The sequence below is a fragment of the Adiantum capillus-veneris genome, chromosome 27, assembly GCF_014529385.1.
Source record: "Adiantum capillus-veneris isolate H3 chromosome 27, ASM1452938v2, whole genome shotgun sequence".
In the NCBI taxonomy this organism is placed as follows: Eukaryota; Viridiplantae; Streptophyta; class Polypodiopsida; order Polypodiales; family Pteridaceae; genus Adiantum; species Adiantum capillus-veneris.
The window spans coordinates 97,332,999-97,359,297 of NC_140957.1; the positions used below are offsets into that span (position 1 = coordinate 97,332,999).

Consider the following 26,299-nt stretch of genomic DNA (forward strand, 5'->3'; position numbering starts at 1 on the left):
GAGAGAGAGAGAGAGAGAGAGAGAGAGAGAGAGAGGACTGCATTTACTGAACGAGAGAGAGATGGTGAGAGAGCGAGAGATTGGAGAGCCTATGTGAGGGTGAGTGTGTGTGTGTATGTGGGTTTGTGTGTGTGTGTGTGTGTGGGGGGGGGGGGGGAGAGAGAGAGAGAGAGAGAGAGAGAGAGAGAGAGAGAGAGAGATGAACGAGAGAGAGCCTATTTGAGAGGGGTGTGTGTGTGTGTATGAGGGTTTGTGAGTGTGTGTGTGTGTGTGTGTGTGTGTGTGTGGAAAGAGAGAGAGAGAGAGAGAGAGAGAGAGAGAGAGAGAGAGAGAGAGAGGTGAGAGAGGTGTGTGTGTGTGTGTATGTACCAAGAGAGAGGGAGAGAGAGCTGAGCATGGCCATAATGGAGAGAGAGAGAGAGAGAGAGAGAGAGAGAGAGATTATGGCCACCTGGCTGATGACGCACGAGAGAGAGAGGGGGGGTTGTTTTTCTTCATAATCGAGGAGATAGAGAGAGGGAGGGTGGTGCCAAGTTGGGGAAGAGAGAGAGAGAGGGTGAGCCAAGGGTCTTTGTGAGCGCAAGGACAAAGGGGGGGAGGGGGGATGTGGCGGCACCCTGCAGCAACAAATTTTTTTTTTTTTTTTTATTTCTTAAGCTCCCCCTCTTTGGGGTTAGTTCCCATGGCCAAGGCTTTTGAAAGCCGGCCACCATTAGCCCTCCCCTTCTAGCTAGAGGCATTCATGCCTCTAGCTCTGCTTCTGATTCTCTAGCAGCAAATTTTGGAGGGTTCTCCCTCCTCTGGAATATATATCATGAACTCTGGATCAAACCTTAAAAGTTACCTTTTGAGGCTCCATCCGTTGACTCTGGTCTTGTGAATTCGACCATCTGCCTCCATCAATTTGTAGCTACCATTGGCGTATCGCCTTTTGAAAAACGAATGGCCCTTCCCATCTGGGCTGAAGCTTCTTATCTTTCCTAGTGTCAAATTTATTGTCATATCTCAATACTAACATGCCTTTATTCATACCCTTTTCCTTAAGCCCTTGATTGAATGTGAGTCGGCATCGTTCTGCTTGCATCGTATAGTAGTTGATCGCATCTTCCCTGTCTAGCTGGAGCCTTTCTAGATTCAAGATGTGGTTGCGGAGATGGGCAATTGGGCACTATATTTGACTAGCCATGATTTGCAAGCTGGCTATCTGCACCTTGATGGGTAGAATGGCCTCTTTCCATATACCAGACAGAAAGGGGTGAAACCTAGTGATGTTTGAAACGTCGTTCGGTAGGCCCAAAGAGCGTCCATGAGATGCTTATCCCAATCACTTGTGTGGTTATTCACCTTCTTTGTGATGATCATACAGATCATTCCGTTTACCTTTTCCACTAGATTGTTGCACTGCGGATAGTATGGAGTGGAGTGTCGGCGTGTGATGCCTAGCTTTTTCATCAGTTCTCCCACTAAGTCGCCTCTGAAACCTAGCCCTCTATCAGATATTATCTCCAGAGGTGTGCCAAAGTAGCAAAATATGTGTCAAATATGAAGTTCGCCACTTCTTGGGCTGTAATGCGTGTGGTGGATGTTGCTTCAGCCCATCGGGTCATGTAGTCTACACCAACTAGAATGTAAAGTTTACCAGACTGGGCCCTTGGTAAAGGACCAATTGCATATATCCCCCACTTCTCAAATGGGCCATATGAGATGATAGGAGTCTGTGGCTCATAGGTTAGTGTCCAATTTCCTACTAGTAATATCTGGAGCAAAGTGGCTGCTACAAATACCATCATGGCAGCTTGAGATTACCTCTGTGATTTCGCTGGAGGTTGGCACTTGCCTGAGGATCTGGTCTTTGCCCTTGCAGTACAAGGTGTTGTTTATAAGACGATATCTTGTTGCCTTTCGGACAAGCCATTGTTTTTGGCCCTTTGTATACCCTTCAAGACATTCTCCTATATCTAAGAAGCTGATGATATCCGACATAACATTGCTACCTTGTAAGAGGGGCAGCTTCAGTTTGATTGCTCCTATGGGAACATCTTGTATTCTTTCCTTGGCTAGAGTATCTACTTCTTGATTTTCTATCCTAGGGACATGAAATAGCTGCACCGCTTCAAAATTTCTTAAAAGATCCTTAACTTGGTGTAATTGGCCAAGCAAAACCTGATTTTTACAAACCCAAGTGCCATTTATCTGCTTTATCAAGAGCATGGCATCGCCAAACACATTTAAGCGTTGAACCCCTTGTAAAACACATTGTTCTAATCCAGAAATTAGGGCCACGTACTCTGCTTCGTTGTTGGAGTGCGAGTGTAGTAGCTTCCCAATAGAGAAAACCTTTTCCTTTTGCTCATTGAAAATGACGATGCCAGCTGCAGCCTGGTCCACTGTCCTTTTGTAAGCTCCATCAAAGAAAAGAGAGTGAGCTCCTTCTAGCTTAGGAACTTCTACCATTGGTGTCATTCCTTTGCCTCCTTTGTTGACCTTTAACTTCTTCTCATAGTGACAATGAGTAAGAATACTTGGTAGAGTAGCTCTGGTGGAGTTCTCCACTTGCATAGTGTAATCAAACTCTTGTAATATAATGATCCACTTGGAGATTCTAGATGAAACATCCATGTGTTGCATTACATACGGAAAAACTTCTTCCATTGTTAGAATTACAAAGGGTCTAACCAATTGATAAGAGCGGCACCATGTGCTCTACCGTGGTGAATCCTTTTTTTGATGCGGTCATGACACGACTAGAGAAGTAAATAGGACGCATGAAAGAGGTTTAGGGATCATTTTGCATTAGTATGGCCCCAAGTGTATCACTTCCTACACTGGGGTTAACATAAAATGGTTCGTCCCATCTAGGGGGTGCAATGGTGGGATGTGAAGCCACGATCTATTTCACTTCGCTAAACTGTTGCTATTTTTCTTTGCTCCATAGAAACACATGTCTATGGGTGACTTGTTGTAAAGGGAGAACCACTTGAGAGAGCAAGTGAATGAACCTACTCAAGTACCTTACCTTCTGAAGGAAAGTGACCAATTGCTTAGTTGTTGTGGGTGATGACAAAGATACTAAAGCTTGAACCTTGCTTGGGTCAGCTTCAATTCTTTGGCTGAAATGACATGGCCAAGAAGAGTGACCTTGCTTTCACCAATGTGACACTTATCTACATTAAGCTGGCTACCCAAGGTTTGCAGCCTAGCTAGGCCATCATAGACCTTGCTCAAATCTCGGGGGGTTCACTATGTGTTAAAGTACCATATCACGTGCGTTCAAGACACGTTTGTAAAACCCCTTATCTGTGAATTTTGTTAAGAATATAATGTACCCTTTTCTTTTAAAATTTGTAAGTTTTTTTCACATTTAAAAAATAATGCCCTTCTGTATATATATTTCTGTAAGTTTCAAGAACTTTAAATACCCTTCTGTTGAACTCATGTGATAGGTTACATTTTTATTAGGTGACCTTCCCGGGGCTCAAATGGAGGGAGTGAGAGATATAGATGCAGAAATCATCTATGAAAACCCGTATAAACTTACCAAAGTATGGTGGAATACAAAAGTTACGTAGCGTTGGAATGTGGACGGAGCGTTGGTGAGGCCAAAAGGCATCACTCTGTAAGCAAAACAACCCCATGGTGTTATGAAGGTTGTCTTTTTTTGGTCTACTTCTGCAATTCTAATCTGGAAGTGGCTTGAGTAGCCACCACATACCGTGTAGCGCTCATGACCTGCTACCTCGTTGAGAATCTCGTCTTGGAATGGGAGGGGAAAATGATCCCCCTTTGTTGTTGCATTGAGAGGTTTGTAGTCTACACAAACTCTCCACTTTCCGTTCTTCTTTGGCATGACCACCCCTGGAGAGACCCACTATGAGTCTTCAAGGGGGTAAATGAAACCTGCATGTAAGAGATGTATTCTTCTCTCTCTTCACTAGCTAACTCACTGGAGAGCATGCAATGTAGCTTACTTGTATCCACCAAGGGTTGCGTACCCTCTTGGTTCTCTGGTCGTGCTTCAGATTGTGTCATAATTTTTGGATCTCTAAGGATGACTCCCATCACTTCGATGCTACTGTCGCTCTCTTCTGTTGTTGTTGTCTCTTCTCCCGAGGTGGTCAAAGAGTCACTACTGAATTCATCTTGCAATGCCTCCAAGATCATGTTGTGTTGCTTCCCAGTCTTCATGTCATAGAATATGGGTTTCCCTTATCATCCTTCATCTGGATCATTCCGGTACTCCAGTCCTGCTTAGCCTCCATAGCCATGAGCCATGGTCTTTTGAGAATGATAGGGTAGCCCTCCCCTTTGTGTGGCATGACAAAAATGTCTACCTCCACTTCTGTGTTGAATGCCTTCACCTTGACTGAATTCACAATGCCTACGCACTTCACTTTGACGTTATTTGTCATTTTAGCTCGGCAAAGTGCCGGCCTACTTACCTCTAGGCCTAGATGGTGCATCATTTTTTCACTCATGACACATATTATTGTGCCATCATCTATGTAGATGTTTGAAATGCATTGCCCCTTGATGTGGGCATCCATGATAGGTAGGATGTCGTCTAAATTCCTCCCAGTGATAGCCCCAGCTATCCTTGGTCTTGACTTTCTAGTACTTAACATCTTCGTCCATTGTCTCCTCATCCTAGGTGCAAGATGGAGTAATTCAGGCCAGGTTATTTTTGGACCCTGCATCAAAACATCTTGAACTAGGTCATATGGTTTAGCATACTCGCCCATCGAAAAATCCACGATGTCGATCTTTCGTCGAGTCTTAGATGCATGCTTGCTAGACTCTCCTTTTCCTTTCATCTTTTCCTCCCTTTGAGAGGCCTCTTCGTGCCTGGAACGCTTCACTCCCATGGCATCCACTTATTCTACTTTTCCTTTTCCATTGTCCTTCTCTTTGACACGCTCTTCTACCTTCGCCTTTCCCTTAGCTTCAAGACTGATGACACTCACTGCTTGGTTTCCAGCAGCTGGTGGAGGTAGCGGTGGAATGAGAGGTTGCATTGGTGGTGGTAGTTGTATGGGCAGTTGAAGGATTTGGACTGGTGGAATCGGCTCTGGTTGCCTAGGAGTTGGTGGCCTCACCCTTGGTGGAGAAATCTGATTCTGCCTTACGTCTCTATTGAAGTTATGCCTTATTGGATGAGGTAGTAGTACATGCCATGGCCGTCCTCTCTACAGTTGTAACAATGATAGTCCTAATTCTGTCTTCGTTGCCCTCTTCCTTGCTCTGGATTTCTGGCAGGTGCATGCACTTGATACACCATATGTACTGAGAGATTTTCTAACTGGTTGGTGATCTGTTGAGAAGGTCTTGTTGATCTTCATCCGGTTCCTGTGATTGATTCCTCTAGATGGCTGCTGTAGGTGCGGCTAGGTGTGGTCGGGCCCTACCTGGTTCGTCTTCCTCGGTATTTTTGGCTTGTAGATGCAATTTCTTATCTTTCAGACGGGCTACTTCAACTACTACCTCATACGTAGCAAGAAACCTTCCCTTCACCTTCTCTTCAAGAATTGGCCATAAACCAGCCACAAACTGATCTCTCTTTAGGAAATCGGGTGCCCGTACGCCCTCCCTCAGCGATGTGACCTATCGTTCCCATAGATCCACGAACTTCGATTTGTATGCTGCATATTCAACCATACTTCCTTGCTTCAACCCCATCAGCAATTGCCACAATTTTTTCGATGTGGTGCCTTCTCCAAAGCGCCTTAGAAATGCTGCTCTTAGCAGGTCCCACCTCTCCGTGGTGGCTTGCACCAAGGCGTTGTACTATGATCTTACTTCCACTTTCATTAACAATGGAAAAATGCGCAGACGTGAAGCATTGGCATCCCTTCCAGAGACACACATGCTATGTCAAGATTATCTAAGAGATCCGAAGCATCTTTTCCCACCTTACCTGTGAAGCTTGGGAAGGAAACATTTGCCATTGCAAAACACGATTTTCAAACTCTTTTTTTTTCTTTTCTTGAAAAAAAAAAAACATAAGTAGCTTAGCGGCTTATAGCGGGTTCTTACAAGGTTGGCTGGATAGATCAAAACAGGATAAAAATTGAAACATTAAAGTAGTGATGGTAATCCAACACGGGGAGGATAATGGGATTTGCGGAGCTAAAGATCTCTCCTAGCACCGCATCACCAAAAAAAAACATAATCTTCTGCTGATAGAAGATCTTTATATCTACATATATATGTATGTGCATGTGTTGCAAAAATTTAAACGCAAAAGCCGTTGGTCCGTTATCCATTATGCCTAGAGTATAGAGTACTCGGTGTTGACAAGTCGGCACATCTACCACAGGAGGTCATCGCCATTCATAGGCTGCACCTTACCTTCATTATTCAGCACATACGGAGTGATGGCGACGTGTTTGACCACTCCTAGCCTTTTAGCTAGCAACAATTACAAGTAGTTACCGTAATCGGCTTGCTGCATGAATTCCACACCTTGTAATTGTAGCTCATCTCCGGCCCACTGGGTTTCACCCGTGGTAGACAGTTTCTGCAGGATGAGTTGTACAGGGAGCGGAGGAAGGCCCTCTACCCGCCTTCCAAAACAGCAAAGACAATAGCCAAACCACTCCTCTCTAGGGCATGTGAACCTCCTTATCTCCTCCGCTTCGGGGTTGTCTAAGTGAGCTGCCAGCACTCGCATGCGTGCCGCAAATTGATAGGGGAAAGTAAACAGGGGGCACCACCTGGTTGCTTGATTAGCCATGAAAAGTAATGCGAACCCAACTCGACCCGTCACTGCTAAAAACTAATCTCAGGGTCTCGAGATTAGATTTACCTCCCGAGTTTAGTTTGGTAGGTGGTGCCGTCACATTTATGATGACATTAACTCCCACTTTTGTAACTTTATGGGAAAGATCTTTTCTTTTGGAGAATAATATCCTTAAATTTCTATCACATCATTCAAATCATTAAGAGCGCCACCATCCGTAATTCCTCTTGCCAAAACTAAACTCGGAAAAAAAACTAAACTCAGGATCCGGAGATCCCGAGATCCTGAGATCCCAAGTTTAGTTTTTAAAGATCGACGGGCCAGATTGCACGCACCCTTCTTTTTAAACGATCGTCGTTGATCCCATGCTTTATATGACCCCATGGCACTTACAGGGGAGGCCCTTTTGAGTGTCGGCACAAGCATTGTATTTGATTCTCCCTTTTGTTTCTTTTTTTAAAGGGAAAATTCTAACATAAAAACGTAAGAAAGCGCGCGAAATGACTCCAAGTATAGAGAGACAAAAAACCGGTGGGAAGGTTAAGGGATGCTTAAGGTAAAAAAAGATGGGACACCAAACGCGTTTCTCTCATAATGAGCTCATCAGTGGTGTTGGTTTAGCTACAAATGGAGGGGGTGAGCGAGGTTTTATAGAGGGGCAATTTGAGGTGGGATGTTTTGTGGGGGGGAAAGGGAAGTTAATGGCAATGTACTCAAGTACATAGGGAAAGTGTTAGGGTAGAAAGGGTGGTACTTGCTTTAATGGTGAGAGGTAGACAAGTTGTACCACAAAAAGGAGTTTAATTTCTCTATAGAGAATGGTGAGGGTGTGATTTGATGCCAAAAAATTAAAGGGGGGGGGGGGGGGGGGGGGTGATTTGGCACCAAAAATTGTAGGGGGGAGAATTTGTTCTCATTTAAGCGAGCAAGCAAACGATGTATTTGGTAAGCGAGGCTTTGCAAGAAGGGAGGAAGACAGGGGTTTATTGGATACGAGTTAATAAGGGTATGCCAAAACTTTGCGGAGTATAGAGAGCTATACTAGGGAGGGGAAAGAAATTTGTGAGGATTTGATGGAGAAAGGCAAAATTAGGTGGGAAGAAGTTAAGAGATAGAGTGGAAGATAGGTACCAACCACTACTTCTCCTATGAGAAAGACCATCATAGAGAGCCCCTACATCAAAGGTTAGGGTGTTCTCCGGGGTGGTGTAAGGTATGAACAAGGAGTTTATGGATGCTGGGCCCCGAGGTCCAACAAATGGTGGGTCTTGGTAGGTGTGAGAGTGTGGGGTTGCACTGGCAAGCCCGAGCAATGGGGTTACTGATACAGTGAGAGGGTGATAGCCTTCGTGTGGAAGGTGTAAAAGGTAGCTTGAAGGTTATGGGGGGTGTTTTCTTAAGTCGGAGTGATGGTTCCAAGAGGGAGGTACGGTTCTGATAGGTGACTTTGTTGAACACATTATGCAAAAACCCTTGTGGGTAGCCTTTTGTCCTAAGGTGTTTGTAGAAGAGACTGCGGATAATGAGGAAGCCATCCAAGGAGCTTTCTCTAATGATATATCTTTTGAGTTCATTGATGATGAAGGACACTTTTTGATGTGTAGGGTGCCAAGAGATCCAAGGGATGTAGTTATAAGCGTTTAAGGGTTTTTGGTGGCAATGGGAGTCCAACAGGCTTGAGGAGGCAAACTTGGTACCTTTATAAAATTCTATGTCGAGGATAGTGGCATGGTAGGGAGAGATGTGTCTTGAGATTCTAATGTATTCTTGAAGCGGTTTCCCATAATCATTCAAAAGAGAGGTGAGGGAAGTCAAAGAGCCAACCCATAACCCAAAAGCATCGTCTACATAGCGCTTGAAGTAAAGAAGGTTGGGATTGTGTAAAAGAGAGAAAGAGGCTTCTAAATGGCAAAGAAAAAGGCATGCCTACACTACGGCAAATTGGAACCCATAGCCGTACCCTTAACTTGCTTCCAAAACTTTCCTTTAAAGGTAATGTAATGGTTTGGATAAGATGAGAGCCACAAGAGAGAGGATAAAGCGAGTTTTAGGAGGGTCAAAATGGGTAGCTATGCAGGCTTTGAGGGCTAAGAGTCCTTGGTTGATAGGGATACTGGGATATAGGGCCTCAACATCAAAAGTCAAAAGGAGGGTATTGGGTGGGAGGGGGAGATTGTTAAGGTCTTGGATGAGGGTGAGAGAGTTTTTAAGATTTTGCTTATACGTGAGGAGGATAGGGAAAAGTACAAAGTGAAGCCATATGGAGGCTGTTTCAAAAATATAGCCTTTGTAGGAGCAAATAGGCCATGTGACAAGGGAGGGTTTGTGGAGTTTTGGGATGAAGTAGATGGGGCAAGGTTTAGGCTGCTTGTCAAGGGGTGAGAGGATGAAGTTACGCTCTAATGCCGGTAATGCCAAAAATTGGATGGGAAGGGAGGAGAGGAGGGAGGCAATGAAGGGAAAGGGGATGGTAGAGCAAGGGTCATAAGTGGAGGTATCATTGAGGTGGGTGAGGAAATTACTTTCATACCAATCCAAGGGTAAGATGGCCAAGCCTAAGTTCTTGTCCGCGGGTTTTATCACAAGGGTCCAATTTGAGGCTACATAAGGCTTGTGCGACAAAACGGGGAGGCTTTGAAGGTGGGAAGAAATTAGAGTAGAGCATGTGGCTAAGGTTATGAAAGTTATTGAGTAAGATTAGATTAAGAGCGGGGTTTTCCAAGGGGGGTTTCCAAAAAGGATTTGGTATCTTGAAAGGGGAAGGTAGAGGGGTTGGATGATTCTTGAAAAAAAGTTTTAGGTTGAGAATTCTTGCCATGATGCTATGTGCATTAAGAAGTGAAGAGGGTGAAGGATTAGGAGGGGGGGGGGGGGGGGGGGGGATGTATTTTAAACCTAAAGCTAGGCACCGCTTTTCCGGCAGAGAGAGTATCTTAGGCGTAAGGTTGTGCACTTTAAAATTAGAAACCCCATTATCAAATGAGAAGTCTTTAAGATTGCCAAAAAGGAGAAGTTTGTAGCCATGAGGGTTTGTGAGGGGTAACCAAAACTTTCTTCTTACTCGTCCTTTGAAGGTTGGGAGCTCGAGGTATTCTTTGTCAAAAGGCCTTGTAGAGGCAGTGTTGGAGGTCCAAAGGTTAGGGAGGAGGGGGGCCTTGGAGAAGGAAAGATGAACCCATGTAGTGGGGTGTTGTAGCCCTAGTCCCTCCTCCCTTTCACTTTTCCCGAGTGCTTTGAATTGTAGTGGGAGGTGTGATTTTGAACTGAGGCTTTCTTGAGGGAGGAGGAGGGAACCGACGGTAGAGCGGGGCGGGAAATGGTAGGGTGTTGGGGGCTACGGGGTTTAAGGGGGTAGGCAGGATTGATAGGTGTGTTGAGGTTGTGGATGTAGTTGGGTTTTTTCTTGTAAGGAGGAGAGTCTTTGTGGGGAGATTCTAAAGGTCGTTTAATGGCTGAGGATTGAGATGGTTTAGAAGCTATGGATTGATGTTTTGATGGGGAGGGGTGGGGGTGGGTATAGGGTCTAGGGATTGGAAGGGTTTTTTGGGAGGGGGGTAGAAGGTTCTATGTGGAGATAAGAAAGCTTTTTTGGGAGGGGAATAAGGCTTGCTTGGTAAAGAGGGGGAGGGAAAGCGTGGTTTAGTGTGACTTGAACTTAAGTGATCCATCACCACTTGCTCCACAAGCTCTTTTATAGTTTGCTCTTTAGGGAGAGAAAGGACTTCCTCTTCCAAAATATTGATGGATCTTTTACGTGCATGTACGGCATCTTCCTCCTTGGTAGCATTAAGATGGGCATTCAAAATGTAAGTTTGGATTTCGAAGAGGAAGAGGTTGAGAGAGTAGGTTTTCCATTCTGTAAGCTTGAGACTCAAATCTTGTTTTGACAATAGGGGGATGGAAATCAAGAGCAATCTATTGTTGAGATCATTGAAGCACTCTTCAACAAGAGAGTGGTACCCATCCAAATAAGATTGGAGGTTATTTATGAGTATAGTTTGTGCTTGGAAGAGCTTGCGTGGAATTAAGTTGAAATTGTATGGTGAGTGAGGCGAGCTTGGCATTGAGAAGAGCTTGGGCTTGGGAATCATCTATGGTAAGCTTTGGAGGTTTAATACAAAGGCTTTTGGGAGCTTTTTGATTACGAATTAACTCATTGAGTTGTGCAAGGAAGCCTTTAGCTCTTCCTAACTTGCCATGTAGTTTCTTGAATTCTAAGATGGAATTGGAGAGAATTACCTCGAAATCCACAGGTTTCTTGAGTTGTGGTGGTGTTGCCGAAATGGTGGGGAGGTAGGATGAAGTAGCATCCTTCTTGCGGTTGTCCATTGGTTTTCGACAACCCAGGGAATGGCAGGGGTGGTGGACGAAGTCGCATTCAAAAGGTTGTGGTCCAAGCCATTTTTGGCCAAGACTGAAGAGAAGTCAAAGGAATCTTCGGGGAGCTTTTCCAACTCCTCCGTGATGTGCTCGTAATGATCCAAAGCATGAGGATTTCCGGGTAGCAGGGCCATGTTACTGGTGGGAGAGTGCGTTGGAGGCACAAGTGTTGATGAGGATTCTGCCAAGAGGATGGTGGTGGCCGAGACGAAGCCAGGGAGAGGTGGTGCCGCTACGACGATTGAAGTCGTAAAGAGCAAAAGTGCGAAGGGGCTGCCTTGGTAAAAATCAACAATCTAACTGATTCACCATCAAAGTTCATGAAGTAGGGCTTACTTGCTGGAGTAGGGTGCCTGAGAGACGCGGAGAAGAAAGATGTGCCCCAACGGGAGCAAGGTTTTAGAGTAATGATAGGTGAAGAGCTGTTGGTGGTGCTACATTACTCGACCAGGGGCGCCCGTTTACAATGTAGTGGAGTCTTCAGTTGATCATGCAATTGCAACATTGCATTTGGTGGTGTTGTTAAGCCAACAGCAGAGGAGTTCCAACGTCCAAGTTGCTAAAATAGTTGGTGTTAGACGTTTGGTGATGAAGTTGCAACCAGTAACATCACCCATTGAAGCGAATGGATGGAAACAGAAATTGCGCGAGGTTTTTAAGTGGTGGATCCAAGAGGAGAAGGTGGCTTGAAGTAGCTAATCAAAGCTGAAAACTCCAAAGGTATTGCAAGGTGTGCAGTGCAGGCAGGCCCGTCGGGTATGGCTGGAATTTTTTTTACTGCAGAGTGCTGGTGGTATCCAGAGGCATATTGGGTGAAAAGGAAGAAGTGCTAATGAATTTGATGGGAAGAAATGTGCTAATGAAACTGATGAAAAAAAAGGGGGTAGATACGAGCAGAAAACGACAAGGTGCAAGCAGAGCGATAGGCTATGGAGAGTGGGATCGCCATATCCGCTGCCTGTCAGACGGGGAACACCATAGAGGGTAGTTGAGGGGCACTACTCATTAAGAGGGAAATTGAGGGGTAATTCTTTGCAGGCAGTTGAGGGGCGAGCTAGGCAAGAGAGCAAGGGGCTGAGTAGCGCGAGGAGGAAGCATGAACATTAGTGTTGAAGGAGGGTGGAAAAGGAGTTGATCAGATGGCGCGAGGCAGAAGGAGGTTGAGCAAGTCGTTAAAGACGACTGAGGGTAAGAAACGGGCCATGGCGGGGGGCTCTGATGCAAAGAACAGAGAGGCCAGAAAAGAGTAAAGGTAAGGGTGTACTAAGAAATTGACGAGAAAGCTTTTAGTTATTAGAGGTGCCTCCAAAGCATGGTTTTTTTTTAGTTTTTTAAGGAGCCTTCAAAACGAAGGGTCATAGTGAAGACTTGAAATGGGTGTCAAAGTGTTTGACCGTAAGTAATAAAGGACGCCAGGAGCAAGGAGGGAAAGAAAGCAGGTAATTTTTGAAAAAGAGTTTTATGTTGAAAAATATTCTTGTATGGCATCTTAGAGGGGGAGGGAGAGGGAGAGCGGGAGATATATATGCGGAGTGTGCATCGCTTATGCATTCAGGAAAAAATTCTAACATAAAAACCTAACGACTCCAAGTATAGAGAGACAAAAAAGCGTGCGAAACGACTCCAAGTATAGAGAGACAAAAAACCGGTGGGAAGGTTAAGGGATGCTTAAGCTAAAAAAAGGTGGGACACCAAACGTGTTTTGCTCATAATGAGCTCATCAGTGGTGTTGGTTTAGCTACAAATGGAGGGGGTGAGCGAGGTTTTATAGAGGGGAAATTTGAGGTGGGATGTTTTTTGGGGGGAAAAGGGAAGTTAATGGCAATGTACTCAAGTACATAGGGAAAGAGTTAGGGAAAGAAGTTACCCACATGGAGATGTATTCTTCTCTCTCTTCACTAGCTAACTCACTGGAGAGCATGCAATGTAGCTTACTTATATCCACCAAGGGTTGCGTACCCTCTTGGTTCTCTGGTCGTGCTTCAGATTGTGTCATAATTTTTGGATCTCTAAGGATGACTCCCATCACTTCGATGCTACTGTCGCTCTCTTCTGTTGTTGTTGTCTCTTCTCCCGAGGTGGTCAAAGAGTCACTAGTGAATTCATCTTGCGATGCCTCCAAGATCATGTTGTGTTGCTTCCCAGTCTTCATGTCATAGAATATGGGCTTCCCTTATCATCCTTCATCTGGATCATTCCGGTACTCCAGTCGTGCTTAGCCTCCATAGCCATGAGCCATGGTCTTTTGAGAATGATAGGGTAGCCCTCCCCTTTGTGTGGCATGAAAAAAATGTCTATCTCCACTTCTGTGTTGAATGCCTTCGCCTTGACTGAATTCACAATGCCTACGCACTTCACTTTGACGTTATTTGTCATTTTAGCTCGGCAAAGTGCCGGCCTACTTACCTCTAGGCCTAGATGGTGCATCATTTTTTCACTCATGACACATATTTTTGTGCCACCATCTATGTAGATGTTTGAAATGCATTGCCCCTTGATGTGGGCATCCATGATAGGTAGGATGTCGTCTAGATTCCTCCCAGTGATAGCCCCAGCTATCCTTGGTCTTGACTTTCTAGTACTTACCATCTTCGTCCATTGTCTCCTCATCCTAGGTGCAAGATGGAGTAATTCGGGCCAAGTTATTTTTGGACCCTGCATCAAAACATCTTGAACTAGGTCATATGGTTTAGCATACTCGCCCATCGAAAAATCCACGATGTCGATCTTTCGTCGAGTCTTAGATGCATGCTTGCTAGACTCTCCTTTTCCTTTCATCTTTTCCTCCCTTTGAGAGGCCTCTTCGTGCCTGGAACGCTTCACTCCCATGGCATCCACTTATTCTACTTTTCCTTTTCCATTGTCCTTCTCTTTGACACGCTCTTCTACCTTCGCCTTTCCCTTAGCTTCAAGACTGATGACACTCACTGCTTGGTTTCCAGCAGCTGGTGGAGGTAGCGGTGGAATGAGAGGTTGCATTGGTGGTGGTAGTTGTATGGGCGGTCGAAGGATTTGGACTGGTGGAATCGGCTCTGGTTGCCTAGGAGTTGGTGGCCTCACCCTTGGTGGAGAAATCTGATTCTGCCTTACGTCTCTATTGAAGTTATGCCTTATTGGATGAGGTAGTAGTACATGCCATGGCCGTCCTCTCTACAGTTGTAACAATGATAGTCCTAATTCTGTCTTCGTTGCCCTCTTCCTTGCTCTGGATTTCTGGCAGGTGCATGCACTTGCTACACCAGATGTACTGAGAGATTTTCTAACTGGTTGGTGATCTGTTGAGAAGGTCTTGTTGATCTTCATCCGGTTCCTGTGATTGATTCCTCTAGATGGCTGCTGTAGGTGCGGCTAGGTGTGGTCGGGCCCTACCTGGTTCGTCTTCCTCGGTATTTTTGACTTGTAGATGCAATTTCTTATCTTTCAGACGGGCTACTTCAACTACTACCTCATACGTAGCAAGAAACCTTCCCTTCACCTTCTCTTCAAGAATTGGCCATAAACCAGCCACAAACTGATCTCTCTTTAGGAAATCGGGTGCCCGTACGCCCTCCCTCAGCGATGTGACCTATCGTTCCCATAGATCCACGAACTTCGATTTGTATGCTGCATATTCAACCATACTTCCTTGCTTCAACCCCATCAGCAATTGCCACAATTTTTTCGATGTGGTGCCTTCTCCAAAGCGCCTTAGAAATGCTGCTCTTGGCAGGTCCCACCTCTCCGTGGTGGCTTGCACCAAGGCGTTGTACTATGATCTTACTTCCACTTTCATTAACAATGGAAAAATGCGCAGACGTGAAGCATTGGCATCCCTTCCAGAGACACACATGCTATGTCAAGATTATCTAAGAGATCCGAAGCATCTTTTCCCACCTTACCCGTGAAGCTTGGGAAGGAAACATTTGCCATTGCAAAACACGATTTTCAAACTTTTTTTTTTCTTTTCTTGAAAAAAAAAAACATAAGTAGCTTAGCGGCTTATAGCGGGTTCTTACAAGGTTGGCTGGATAGATCAAAACAGGATGAAAATTGAAACATTAAAGTAGTGATGGTAATCCAACACGGGGAGGATAATGGGATTTGCGGAGCTAAAGATCTCTCCTAGCACCGCATCACCAAAAAAAAACATAATCTTCTGCTGATAGAAGATCTTTCTAGCAGGTCCCACCTCTCCTTGGTGCAAGCCACCAAGGCGTTGTACTATGATCTTGCTTCCGCTTTCATTAACACTGGAAAAATGCGCAGACGTGAAGCATTGGCATCCCTTCCAGAGACACACATGCTATGTCAAGATTATCTAAGAGATCCGAAGCATCTTTCCCCACCTTACCCGTGAAGCTTGGGAAGGAAACATTTGCCATTGCAAAACACGATTTTCAAACTCTTCTTTTTTCTTTTCTTTAAAAAAAAAAAAAAACATAAGTAGCTTAGCGGCTTATAGTGGGTTCTTAAAAGGTTGGCTGGATAGATCAAAACAAGATGAAAATTGAAACATTAAAGTAGTGATGGTAATCTAACAAGGGGAGGATAATGGGATTTGCGGAGCTAAAGATCTCTCCTAGCACCGTATCCCCAAACAAAAACATAATCTTCTGCTGATAGAAGATCTTTCTATCTACATATATATGTATGTGCATGTGTTGCAAAAATTTAAACGCAAAAGCGGTTGGTCCGTTATCCATTATGCCTAGAGTATAGAGTACTCGGTGTTGACAAGTCGGCACATCCACAGGAGGTCATCGCCATTCATAGGCTCCACCTTACCTTCATTATTCAGCACATACGGAGTGATGGCGACGTGTTTGACCACTCCTAGCCTTTTAGCTAGCAACAATTACAAGTAGTTACCGTAATTGGCTTGCTGCATGAATTCCACACCATGTAATTGTAGCTCATCTCCGGCCCACTGGGTTTCACCCGTGGTAGACAGTTTCTTCAGGATGAGTTGTACGGGGAGTGGAGGAAGGCCCTCTACCCGCCTTCCAAAACAGCAAGGACAATAGCCAAACTACTCCTCTCTAGGGCATGTGAACCTCCTTATCACCTCCGCTTCGGGGTTGTCCAAGTGAGCTGCCAACACTCGCATGCGTGCCGCAAATTGATAGGCGATCCTCCATCGCTTTGCATTCAATGAATTTCTTTCTGGCAACCTAGGCACAATTCTGCTTTCCAGAGCCGAACTCAAAGCACTCGCATGGCCAGGTGTTTCTCCTTCCTTGGGGCTCATGTGATTTAGAATTGGCCTAGCCCTCCTTTTCCCTTGGCACGAGTAGCCCCTTTGGGCCACTTAGGAGCAGAGGCTACACTTCTATTTTCAGATTCCTTGGGGAAGAGAGGCTTTACTAATCTCTTTCCTTCCTTAATGTGGATGATTTCTTTGTGGTGGACGTCGATATAGAGGATTTCCGCTTCTCCTTTACTTCCGTTGACGGCACTCACTGATAGAGTGTGGTGGGTGACGGCAATGAGAGCAGCCTGCAGCCCTCCCTTGGGTGGCTCTTGATTCACGGTTAGAATGAGAGATGCGAGATGGAGAACTTACTTCCTAGATGTTGACGGCGGTGTATTCCGGCAGCAGCACTTCGATGAAGGCTCTTAGTGATTCTTCAATTTCTTCCTCCTCCATTCTCCAATTGGAGAATTCCCTTAGTCACTCGTCCATGGTCGACGACATGCATCGTTTTTAGCATTGTAAACTGAAGGATTTCCAGAAGCCCTCCTCAATGGGGGCACCAAATGACTAGCGCAAGCGCAAAACGCACCTCAACGGCCTCTACACCAGTTCCATGCACACAAAACACGTCACGGGAAGTAAACAGGGGGCACCACCTGGTTGCTTGATTAGCCATGAAAAGTAATGCGAACCCGACTCAACCCGTCACTGCTAAAAACTAATCTCGGGGTCCCGAGATTAGATTTACCTCCCGAGTTTAGTTTGGTAGGTGGTGCCGTCACATTTATGATGACATTAACTCCCACTTTTGTAACTTTATGGGAAAGATCTTTTCTTTTGGAGAATAATATCCTTAAATTTCTGTCACATCATTCAAATCATTAAGAGCGCCGCCATCCGTAATTCCTCTTGCCAAAACTAAACTCGAAAAAAAAACTAAACTCGGGATCCCGAGATCCCGAGTTTAGTTCTTAAAGATCAACGGGCCAGATTGCACGCGTCCTTCTTTTTAAATGAGCGCCGTTGATGCCATGCTTTATATGACCCCACGGCACTTAAAGGGGAGGCCCTTTTGAGTGTCGGCGCAAGCATTGTATTTGATTCTCCCTTTTGTTTCTTTTTTTAAAGGGAAAATTACCATAATACCCCTCTAATTTGTGGAAATTCCCAAAATACCCCTCAAATTTCAAAAATTCCCAAAATACCCTTTGTATCTATTTTGGTTGGATTGTTCAATATTTTTTAATCTTTATTCCTTTTTTATAGCGGAGATCAGTTTTTGCATGCTTAACATGTAATTTGCCACAAATTACCTTGCAAAAAAAGGCAATTATGTCTAAATATAATGAAGCAATTCATCTCCAAAGCCTACATAATCGACTCAAATTCTAGATTTAGCGTCTTATATTGATAAGCAATGAAAAAGCTACAAATTTTTTAATCTTCGAAGAAATTTAATTTCACAACCAAGGGTATTTTGGGAATTTTGGAAAATTTGAAGGGCATTTTGGGAATTTCAAACAAAATATTAAGGGTGTTTTGGGAATTTTTGAAATTTGAGGGGTATTTTGGGGGGTATTTCGGCAATTTTCCCTTTTTTAAAATAGTAGGGACACGACCTCAATTGGCATATTGCATTGATTCGCCTTTTACCCGATTTTTTGAAGATTGAACAGACATGCTCTCTTCGTCACCAAGCTTGTTATACCTAAACGTTTTAACTTAGAAGTTAGAACTAGTGTTATGGTATTTGGCGACGGGGAGGTCTATGGCAGACGAGAGCACAGCGAGATCTACCCTCGAGAGCGGCTTCTCTGCTTCTTCATCTTTGACGGCGTCGAACGTGGGGTTCCGCTTGTTACAGAAAGCTGGCTGGAGAGAAGGGTCCGGCTTGGGCGTAGCAGAGCAGGTGCGTTTCATCCTGATGAAAGTTTCTGATGATTGTGACGCAGAAAGCTTGATTTCAATTGCTGTGCGCTTAATGAGTCTTCATGCATCGCTTGTTTTCCCTACGGTTGGAGCGTCGAGAGCATTGCCTTTTGTGAAAGCACTTCTGATGCTAAAGTCTTGTGTGCATAAGAATTTATTTCAATGCACCGTTCCATCCTTACCCTTTACATTACTATGAGGGTTGGACAGCCTAGAAGATCATCGTTTGAAGAAAGTACAAACGTCCATTTTGAGGCTTTACAAATGAAAAGCATAAGATCATAGGGAGCTGCGGTAACATTGTTTGATGAAGCCTGAGGGTTTTAGATGAGCTGATTTCATTTTGTAGTGTGTGTATGGACCCTGGAATGTGTGAGGGACTGTGATTATTGGCAAGGGTGGCTGAGCTTCATTTGATTAGAAGCTGTTGGCTTGCATGCTGCATTGTGGATGAATATTCACCCCCTGCACCAATAGCACAATGCCGAAAAGCAGGAGGCGCCCAAAACGAGTCCTTCCTCTGCTTTTTTGTTCACTTTTTGCTTGCAATTCGTTGCTCTGTTATATGTGTGTGTGTGTGTGTGTGATTTTTTTTTATTTGTTTTTTTTTTGGGGGGGGGGGGGGGGGTTGGTTTGCGTGGGACTTGGGTGTGGGTGAAGTTTGTCTTTAGAGCATGTTTTCTTTGGTTTCCTTTGTTTTTTCTGTTTTCTTTCATGTGTCCCTCGTCTTCCCTTACTTGTTCTTGTGTTGTTTGCCTTGGTTTGTTCATTTGTGAGCTTGCGCCTCTGCTTTGCTCTCTCTACCGGGATTCTACAACTGGTTTTTCACATGGTTTTTGTCATTAGAGCCTCCTTCACTATTGTCTTGGAGTTCCCTCTCCAGCTTTGATTTTTAGGAACCAGATCTCTATATTGGCTGACAGCTTCTCTAGTGCAACGCTTTGCTAGTCATCTCCTCCTACAGTCTGTTGGTGATGTCAGTTATTTCTTCTCCATCAGCTTTGTCATAGAGTGCTCTCTCTCCCTTTTGTTTGTCTATAGCCTTTTTCTATTAGAGGATACCAATTGGTGGGCATATGCCCGACGTCGAGCTCTTGCCATTCCAAATGTTCCTTGTCCTCTTCACTGTTGGTGGCTTTTGGTGGTTCAGGTTTTTGATGTACAGTTGCATAGTGTGCTTTTGATAGAAGTGCCTATCTTTCAGAGGCTGCTCTCAGCCTCTCTGCATTTAGCTTGCCAGGGCACATTTTACTCTCTTTAGGAGGTTTATTCCCTTGGGTTTTTTGTCCTTTCAGTTTGCCCATGTGGCTAGTTGTATATAGTACCAGTTTGTTGCCTTCAGGCTGGCTACCTTCAGGCTGTGCTTTGTAACGAGTGATGTACTTGCCCTCACAATCGGCACCATTTGGGGTTCTTTGGGATTTTTCAGTAACACACACACACACACACACACACACACACAGGCTATCCATCATGTGTCATGTCACCAAGTCGTCACAGCGTGCGAGTGAGTTGTCCTTTATTTGGTTGGTGTAGCCTACATGTGTTTAAAACAGTGTTGGTTTCTTATCGCAGGGAAGATTGGAACCGGTGGATGTACTTATCAAGAACGACAAGCGTGGGATAGGATCAAAGGTGATCAGTCAAAAAATGGCCACTGGACTAAGGGGATCACCTGAAATGCTCAAGGTGAAAGGAACAGAAAGCAATGTAAGTATCTGAACTTCTTCAACGTGCTTCTAGGTTGGTTTTGGGGTGCTTGGGGTTTTGCTTGTTTTCTCCCAATGTCGCCTACTGACCAAGGTCTCATTGTTGTTAACAGGGCAAACGGGTCATTTCCAAGAAGGCATTGAGAAAATTAAAGAAAGAGTCGGAAGCTGAGAGAAAATTGCAGGAACAGCTACTCCAACGTGACTTGTTCATGGCGTTTTGGCCTGAAAATGTCTGATGTATCAGTGTGAAGGTGGTGCTGGAGAGCGTGCATTTTTCTCGTCGGCCAGGAAAGCTGCAACTTGTACACAATCTTCATTACAAGGAATTTGCCAGGCTTGTCTACATTTATGCCCATGGTGGTGTGAAAAGGGAGACCCAAGAAGGAATGCAATGGCTGGCAGGTGGCTTGAAGCAAGGATTCACAATCTTTGGTATCCGCAGGCCTGGGTAAGTTTCACAAACATTCACACGCCAGGAGTTAGCAGGGATGAAGGCAATTACCAACAGGCTGGTGGAAGGCTACAAGGTGTTTGATACAGGGGATAAGGTGAGTCGCCACGTATGGGCGAAGGGGATGATCTGGCTAATATCTATCAGTTGCAGCTGGAGGTTGCCTTATGATGATGTTTCGAATGAGTGTACACAATTTGGAACACTCTTACATCCAAGCGGTTTTTCAGAAGGGGGGAGTGACAATAATCACTCCTTTCAAATGTTGGTGTGCGTGTGTGCACACACGGTTGGCATGAGAAAATACATTCCCATCATACTTGGGCCTAAAGTAACATGTGTGTTTCATGGTTTGTCCATTTACCTTCGATGGCACACCATTTAGGTTGTCTATATACGGTGTGAGCGTTGCTTCGTTTCCAACAATTTTGTCAGAAGAGGGGGAATTGTGAGCACTTACGTTGTTGGAGATGCCATACGACTACCGAATGTACCATGCAGAATTCTTGAAGGTGAACATAGATTTTCTCTTGGATCACCTAGATATGTGTTGTTGCCATATTGGCACGCATATAGATTTCACCTTGTGAAGTCTTCATCTGTGTTGGGTAATGTGTTCAATCTTTTGTGCTCCATATGTTCTTTGAATCCCCTCACTATTTTTTCTGGTGTATTGTATTAATCCTTTCTATATGATTCTTATGTTTAGTGTGTTCAACTGTTTTCTTAGCTAATTTGAATGGCATCTTAAGCCACCACGATGGAAATTTATTACACATCAATATATGCTCAAGTGTGCGTTGTGAGCGTGCACAGGAAGCAAATGTTTTTTATTGAGGTCTAAACCACTTTTTAAGTCTCAGTATTTTAGTCTAGGTGAATTTGGGCCAAATGTAGGCATGTGTACATGTTTTCAAAAGCCTAGAAGTTTGCGATAAACTTGTTGCTTAAGTTTATGAGACCTTTCTCATTGCTTAAAGAAGGGCTTGGCTGAAACAATTAGGATATATAAATCACACCTTTCTAGAATGGTATACGATTTGGTGGGTTGTTGCTTCTAAATCATCCTTCTGTCCGTTCTGGTTCTTAGACGTCATGGCTATACGTATGCCCGGCTATACGTATGCCCCTTTAGGCCTATCTAGTATCACATGACATGGAGACCTTGACACCGGCCAGACGACCGCGACAGAGAAGGTTCTTTGCCACCTTGCACCTGGGCGCAACTAAAACCATACTTTCTGTGCCATTTGCCAAAATACCTCAGGGCATGCTTGTATGTAGAGCAACTAATATGTGTAAACTAACAAGAACCTTGCCTCATAAAGCCTCTACTTCATTGCCCTATCATAGAGAGAGAGAGAGAGAACATGTTTGATTGCTAGGCTTGTAACCATTTATTTTGGAGCCAACTACTTGGTATCTCCTTGCAAAAAAGGCAAAGGTACTATTGACCTCAACCATGATGTTTTGCAATTCCTTGTGGCCAATGAGCAACCACAATAGGGGTGCCAAAATTTGATTGGCTTCTTTACATTCCCGAGACAATCAATTTCAAGCTACTCAGTCCAAAAGAAGTTGAAAAACTGTGTCCATTATTTTTACTCTTTCGTATATCTGATTGATCAAAGAAATTGCAGCATTAAAGCTAGGTAGCCTAAAATACAAGGTTTTGCCGTGGTTTGGTTTCCTTGATCGATACATGCCAAATAGCAATCAAATGGTAATGTATATTTTACTCTAATGTCTTGTAGGATCCAAGATATTTTGCATTGAAGGATGAATTGGGATGACAAGGTCCACAATGGTGTGTAGAGAAAGGGGATGCTAAAGAAATAATGCAAAGAAGAGGGCCTCAAATCTTACATGAAATCCTATGTGCTCTTATTAGGGGAGCATGCTATCATCTTCTAGATGACAATCATTCTAGAGATGCCATTTTAGATGTTGACCACTCTAGGGGCCGATGCTCCTTCATGCTGGCACAATTGGATACAAACAATGCCAAGAATAGCATAAGAAAGACTAAAGCTAAGTGACATGAGTAGCTTAAAGTGAGCCATCTAGAGAAAAAGACAAAGTAGCCATAGATATGACAACTATTTGATTACCAAATCTTATGATTTGTATCGAAGCACCTATTCTTTGGTGTGAAAATGCCCTTTGGAACGATGACTCTATTTTGGACCTTTTCCTTTCGAAATAGCTTAAATCTTGTTAAAGTGATGTGCAATAAATTAAAGGTGAGTTACAAAAAACTTTTGAGTTGCAACCTTTTTTTAATAAAAGCTCAATGATTATTAGAAAGTCATTATAGTATCAAACATTGATTTCCCTAAAACAAGGCCATAATATCAAGCTCTTCCATGTCAAGACACTTTGAACCGACATCTCTCTCTTTTATAGATCCTCATGTAACCAAATTGAGACAAGTAGTGCTTTGTAGAAACTGTGGTTGTTTGCACCAACTCTAACACATGCAGTAGATTAAGAGGATTGCAGCACTTGAAGTGGAATAAGTCATAAGAAAACCAACTTCTTTAATAGCTCTATTGTTTTCTACTATTGTGATAGATAGCCCCCTTGTGATTATTAGTCATGGAGGTCCAATTTCTCAGTGCCACATGCTTTTGTGCCTTAATGAGCAACACAATTTCTTGATAGCTTCTATGTGTCACGAACAATTGAAAATCCCAAGCATGCTGTTGTAATCCATCCTTTGGTAGCATGCCTCTTTGCATTTGTGCCTAGGCAACAACAACATGCACACCCTCTTGAAGTCTCCAATAAGCTTGTGGTTTGCAACTTAGCAATCTATTCGATACATTGATTCTTGAAAAAATGTTGCTCCATGTACTGGCATATGCATCTTCCCACAATAAGTGTTAGCTATTAGCACTAATTATGATGCTTGTGGTCATGAAATGATTAAATGTTGGTAGTTTTGATGGATTATTTTGACATTACTACTAATAGATCTTACCATATATAGACTTTTTGGTTTTCACAATTCTTGATAGCTCTGCGAATCACTTATTGCAAATCCACTTTTCTAGGTTGTACAATTTTATAGTAAATTATATCAATAAAGTGCATCTTGCTACAGTTGCTTGATAGCTTGGATATTTAGCAATCCAAGAGTCCCACAATCTATCTACGATAGTCTTTTGGAGAGAAAGACACTACTATCAACTTACTCAACACAATGAAGGCTTTCAAGACCCTCATTGCACAAAATATTTGGAGGGCTTTATTGGAAAATGATGCCAAAACAGTGTATAAGGAAAAGTGGCACTCTTGCATGTATTTAACCCTATTGTTTGCATCTAATAACATCTGCTTTACAAAGGACATCATTTCAATGTCCTTCAAAAGCAGGTTCAACATTTTTGTAGTGTATGTGGCACCCATTGGAGTTTTTGACATTTTTCTACTCGACCAAAACTGTTGGGGATTTCCTATTCATAAAATCTTGTCATGTACATGGACATCTTCTCTCTCATGGATGTATCTATCACCTTCAAGGACATGGTGCCCTTGGGACCTATCATTGAGTTGGTCTACCAGCTGAGTGCAATGGTGTAGCCATAGAATCATGTCGTTGATCAAGTTGGTCCACCTATTCGATGTATTGATCAAGACCTATTCTCTTCAACGCCGCTTCTGTGTTGTTTCTCACGTTATCAAATACTCCAGTTGTACCCTATTGTAGTAATACATTATGAATGTTGGAATTAGGGTTGCAGAGAAACACACACAGCTTGGAGAAGACGAAGGAAGCTTAAGGCACACAATAGAGAGTGTGTTACTTAGTGTGCACGCAAAGTGTGCACCAGCCATTTTGGCATACCTCTAGCCAGCTCATTTTCAGCCCTTTCCTCATCAAGTACATCATGTACATCTGCATCAGTAATAGGCTGATCTAGAACATTTTCAGAAACCCCCATAGGCTGTACATTTGCCTCATTGGAACTTACATTCGTATTTCCACCACTGAAAAGAGGCAACAAAGTGTCATAAATGTCCTGTGAGCTTACATTACTGTCTCTAGTACATGACATCAAGGGCTGAACAGAATCTTCCACAAACACTACATCCCGAGAAACCAGAATACGTTTTGTTTGCGGATGATACAACCTGTAACCTTTTCTTTCAGCACTATAACCAACAAAAATACATTTGACAGCCTTATCATCCAATTTTCTGCGCTGCACTTGTGGCACCAAAGCATGTGCCAAACAGCCAAAAACACGCATGTGCTCAATAGAAGGCTTTCTATCATGCCATGCTTCATATGGAGTAATAGACTGCAAAGCTTTCGTAGGACACCTGTTAAGTACATAAGTGGCACACATGATGGCCTCAAGCCAAAAAGAATGCGGCAAAGCTTGACTTTTGACCATACATCGTGCCATTTCCGTAAGTGACCTGTTTTTCCTCTCAGCAACACCATTTTGCTGAGGTGTATAAGGCACTGTACATTGGTGTTTTATCCCACGACTAGCCAGAAATGCATTAAATTCATGAGACATATACTCCCCCCCTCGATCGGAATGGAGGGTGCCCATAGTACATTTCGAGACATTTTTAGCCATAGCCAGAAATTGTTTGAAGCACATAAAAACTTCGGACTTCGCTTTAAGCGGAAATACCCATGCATGCCTAGAGTAATCATCAATGAAAGTCACGAAGTACAGGTAATTGCCCAAGGACGGAGTTTGCATGGGCCCACAAACATCACTATGCACAAGCTGCAACCTGCATGTGGCCCGAACTGAACCATCCTTTGGAAACTTAGAACGCTGCATCTTACCCAAAATACAGCCTTCACAAACATGTTTGACAGGTGCTTCAAGAGGTGGCAAAGAAGCAACCATATCAGATTCCTGCAAACGCAGCAAGCTGGCAAAATTCAGATGACCAAAACGTGCATGGCAAAGTTTTGCATCTGAAATAGCCCTTGAATCTGCAACATCATTTGCAAAATTTTGTCCACACTTGTCATACAAAGTGAGCTTATACAGCCCACGGCACAAAAGGCCAGATGCAACAATTTCATCACCAAAACTGAGATCATGAATTGTACATCTGTCATCCACAAATTTGACTACAAGTCCAAGTCTAGCAAGTGCGGATACAGACAAGAGATTCTTCTTGATCCCAGGTACATAAAGTGCATCAACAAGTGTGAAAGAACTGCCATTAGCAGCAATAAGCACAATCTTTCCAACTCCCTGAACTGGATAAGAGGCATTGTTGGCACAAGTAACTGAATTCCCATGAGGGACAGACTCGAGAGAGGTAAACAATTCACGATGTGAGGTAATGTGCTTTGTAGCACCACTGTCGAAATACCACACATGTGAATGTGCAGCAACTGACAAGCATGCATCATGGACAGCAGGATTGTAAGTGCACTCTGCGCTAAAAGCCCATTCTGCATCAACATCAGCAACACAGTCTCCTTTCACAGAAGAGTCAATGATGGCTGCATTTGTAGTGGAACCAGCATTTGCAGTGGAACCACCCTCTTTCTTCTTAGCCTCTTTGGCCTTCAACTTAGGACACGACTTGATCAAGTGATCATTGGCTTTACAATAATGGCAACGCATCTTCTTTTTGCCCTTATCACTAGAATTACCAGACGAAGTATTGCCAGTAGAAGCATTAGGAACATAATTTTTGCCACTCGCAGCAGAACCATAAGAAGTGGCTGCATTGCTATTACCACCCTTTCTTTGAGAAGCAATAAAAGCCTGTTCAACTCCACGCTGCCTAGTCCTGTTTTTTTTGGAAAGTGACTCTTGCAACAACAATGTGCATAATGCATCAAACTTGACAACTTCAGGATTTCCTTGGGTCATTAGTCTCCAAGTACTAGCAAAAGTCTGGTAGGAATCTGGTAAGGCATCAAGAAC

General features: G+C 43.7%; 1 protein-coding gene and 1 pseudogene across 1 annotated transcript; one reads left to right on the plus strand and one right to left on the minus strand.

The window, feature by feature from the left end:
* Nucleotides 1–10,212: 10,212 nt before the first annotated feature.
* On the minus strand, nt 10,213–13,142 carry LOC147422437 (uncharacterized; annotated as a pseudogene).
* A 4,843-nt stretch (nt 13,143–17,985) lies between these two features.
* LOC147422438 (uncharacterized) lies at nt 17,986–21,099 on the plus strand. The gene is made up of 3 exons (XM_086502749.1): nt 17,986–18,198; nt 19,794–19,928; nt 20,041–21,099. The coding sequence occupies exons 1-3, from the start codon at nt 18,058–18,060 to the stop codon at nt 20,164–20,166; spliced, it is 402 nt and encodes a 133-aa protein (XP_086358875.1). The 5' UTR covers nt 17,986–18,057; the 3' UTR covers nt 20,167–21,099.
* Nucleotides 21,100–26,299: the final 5,200 nt, after the last annotated feature.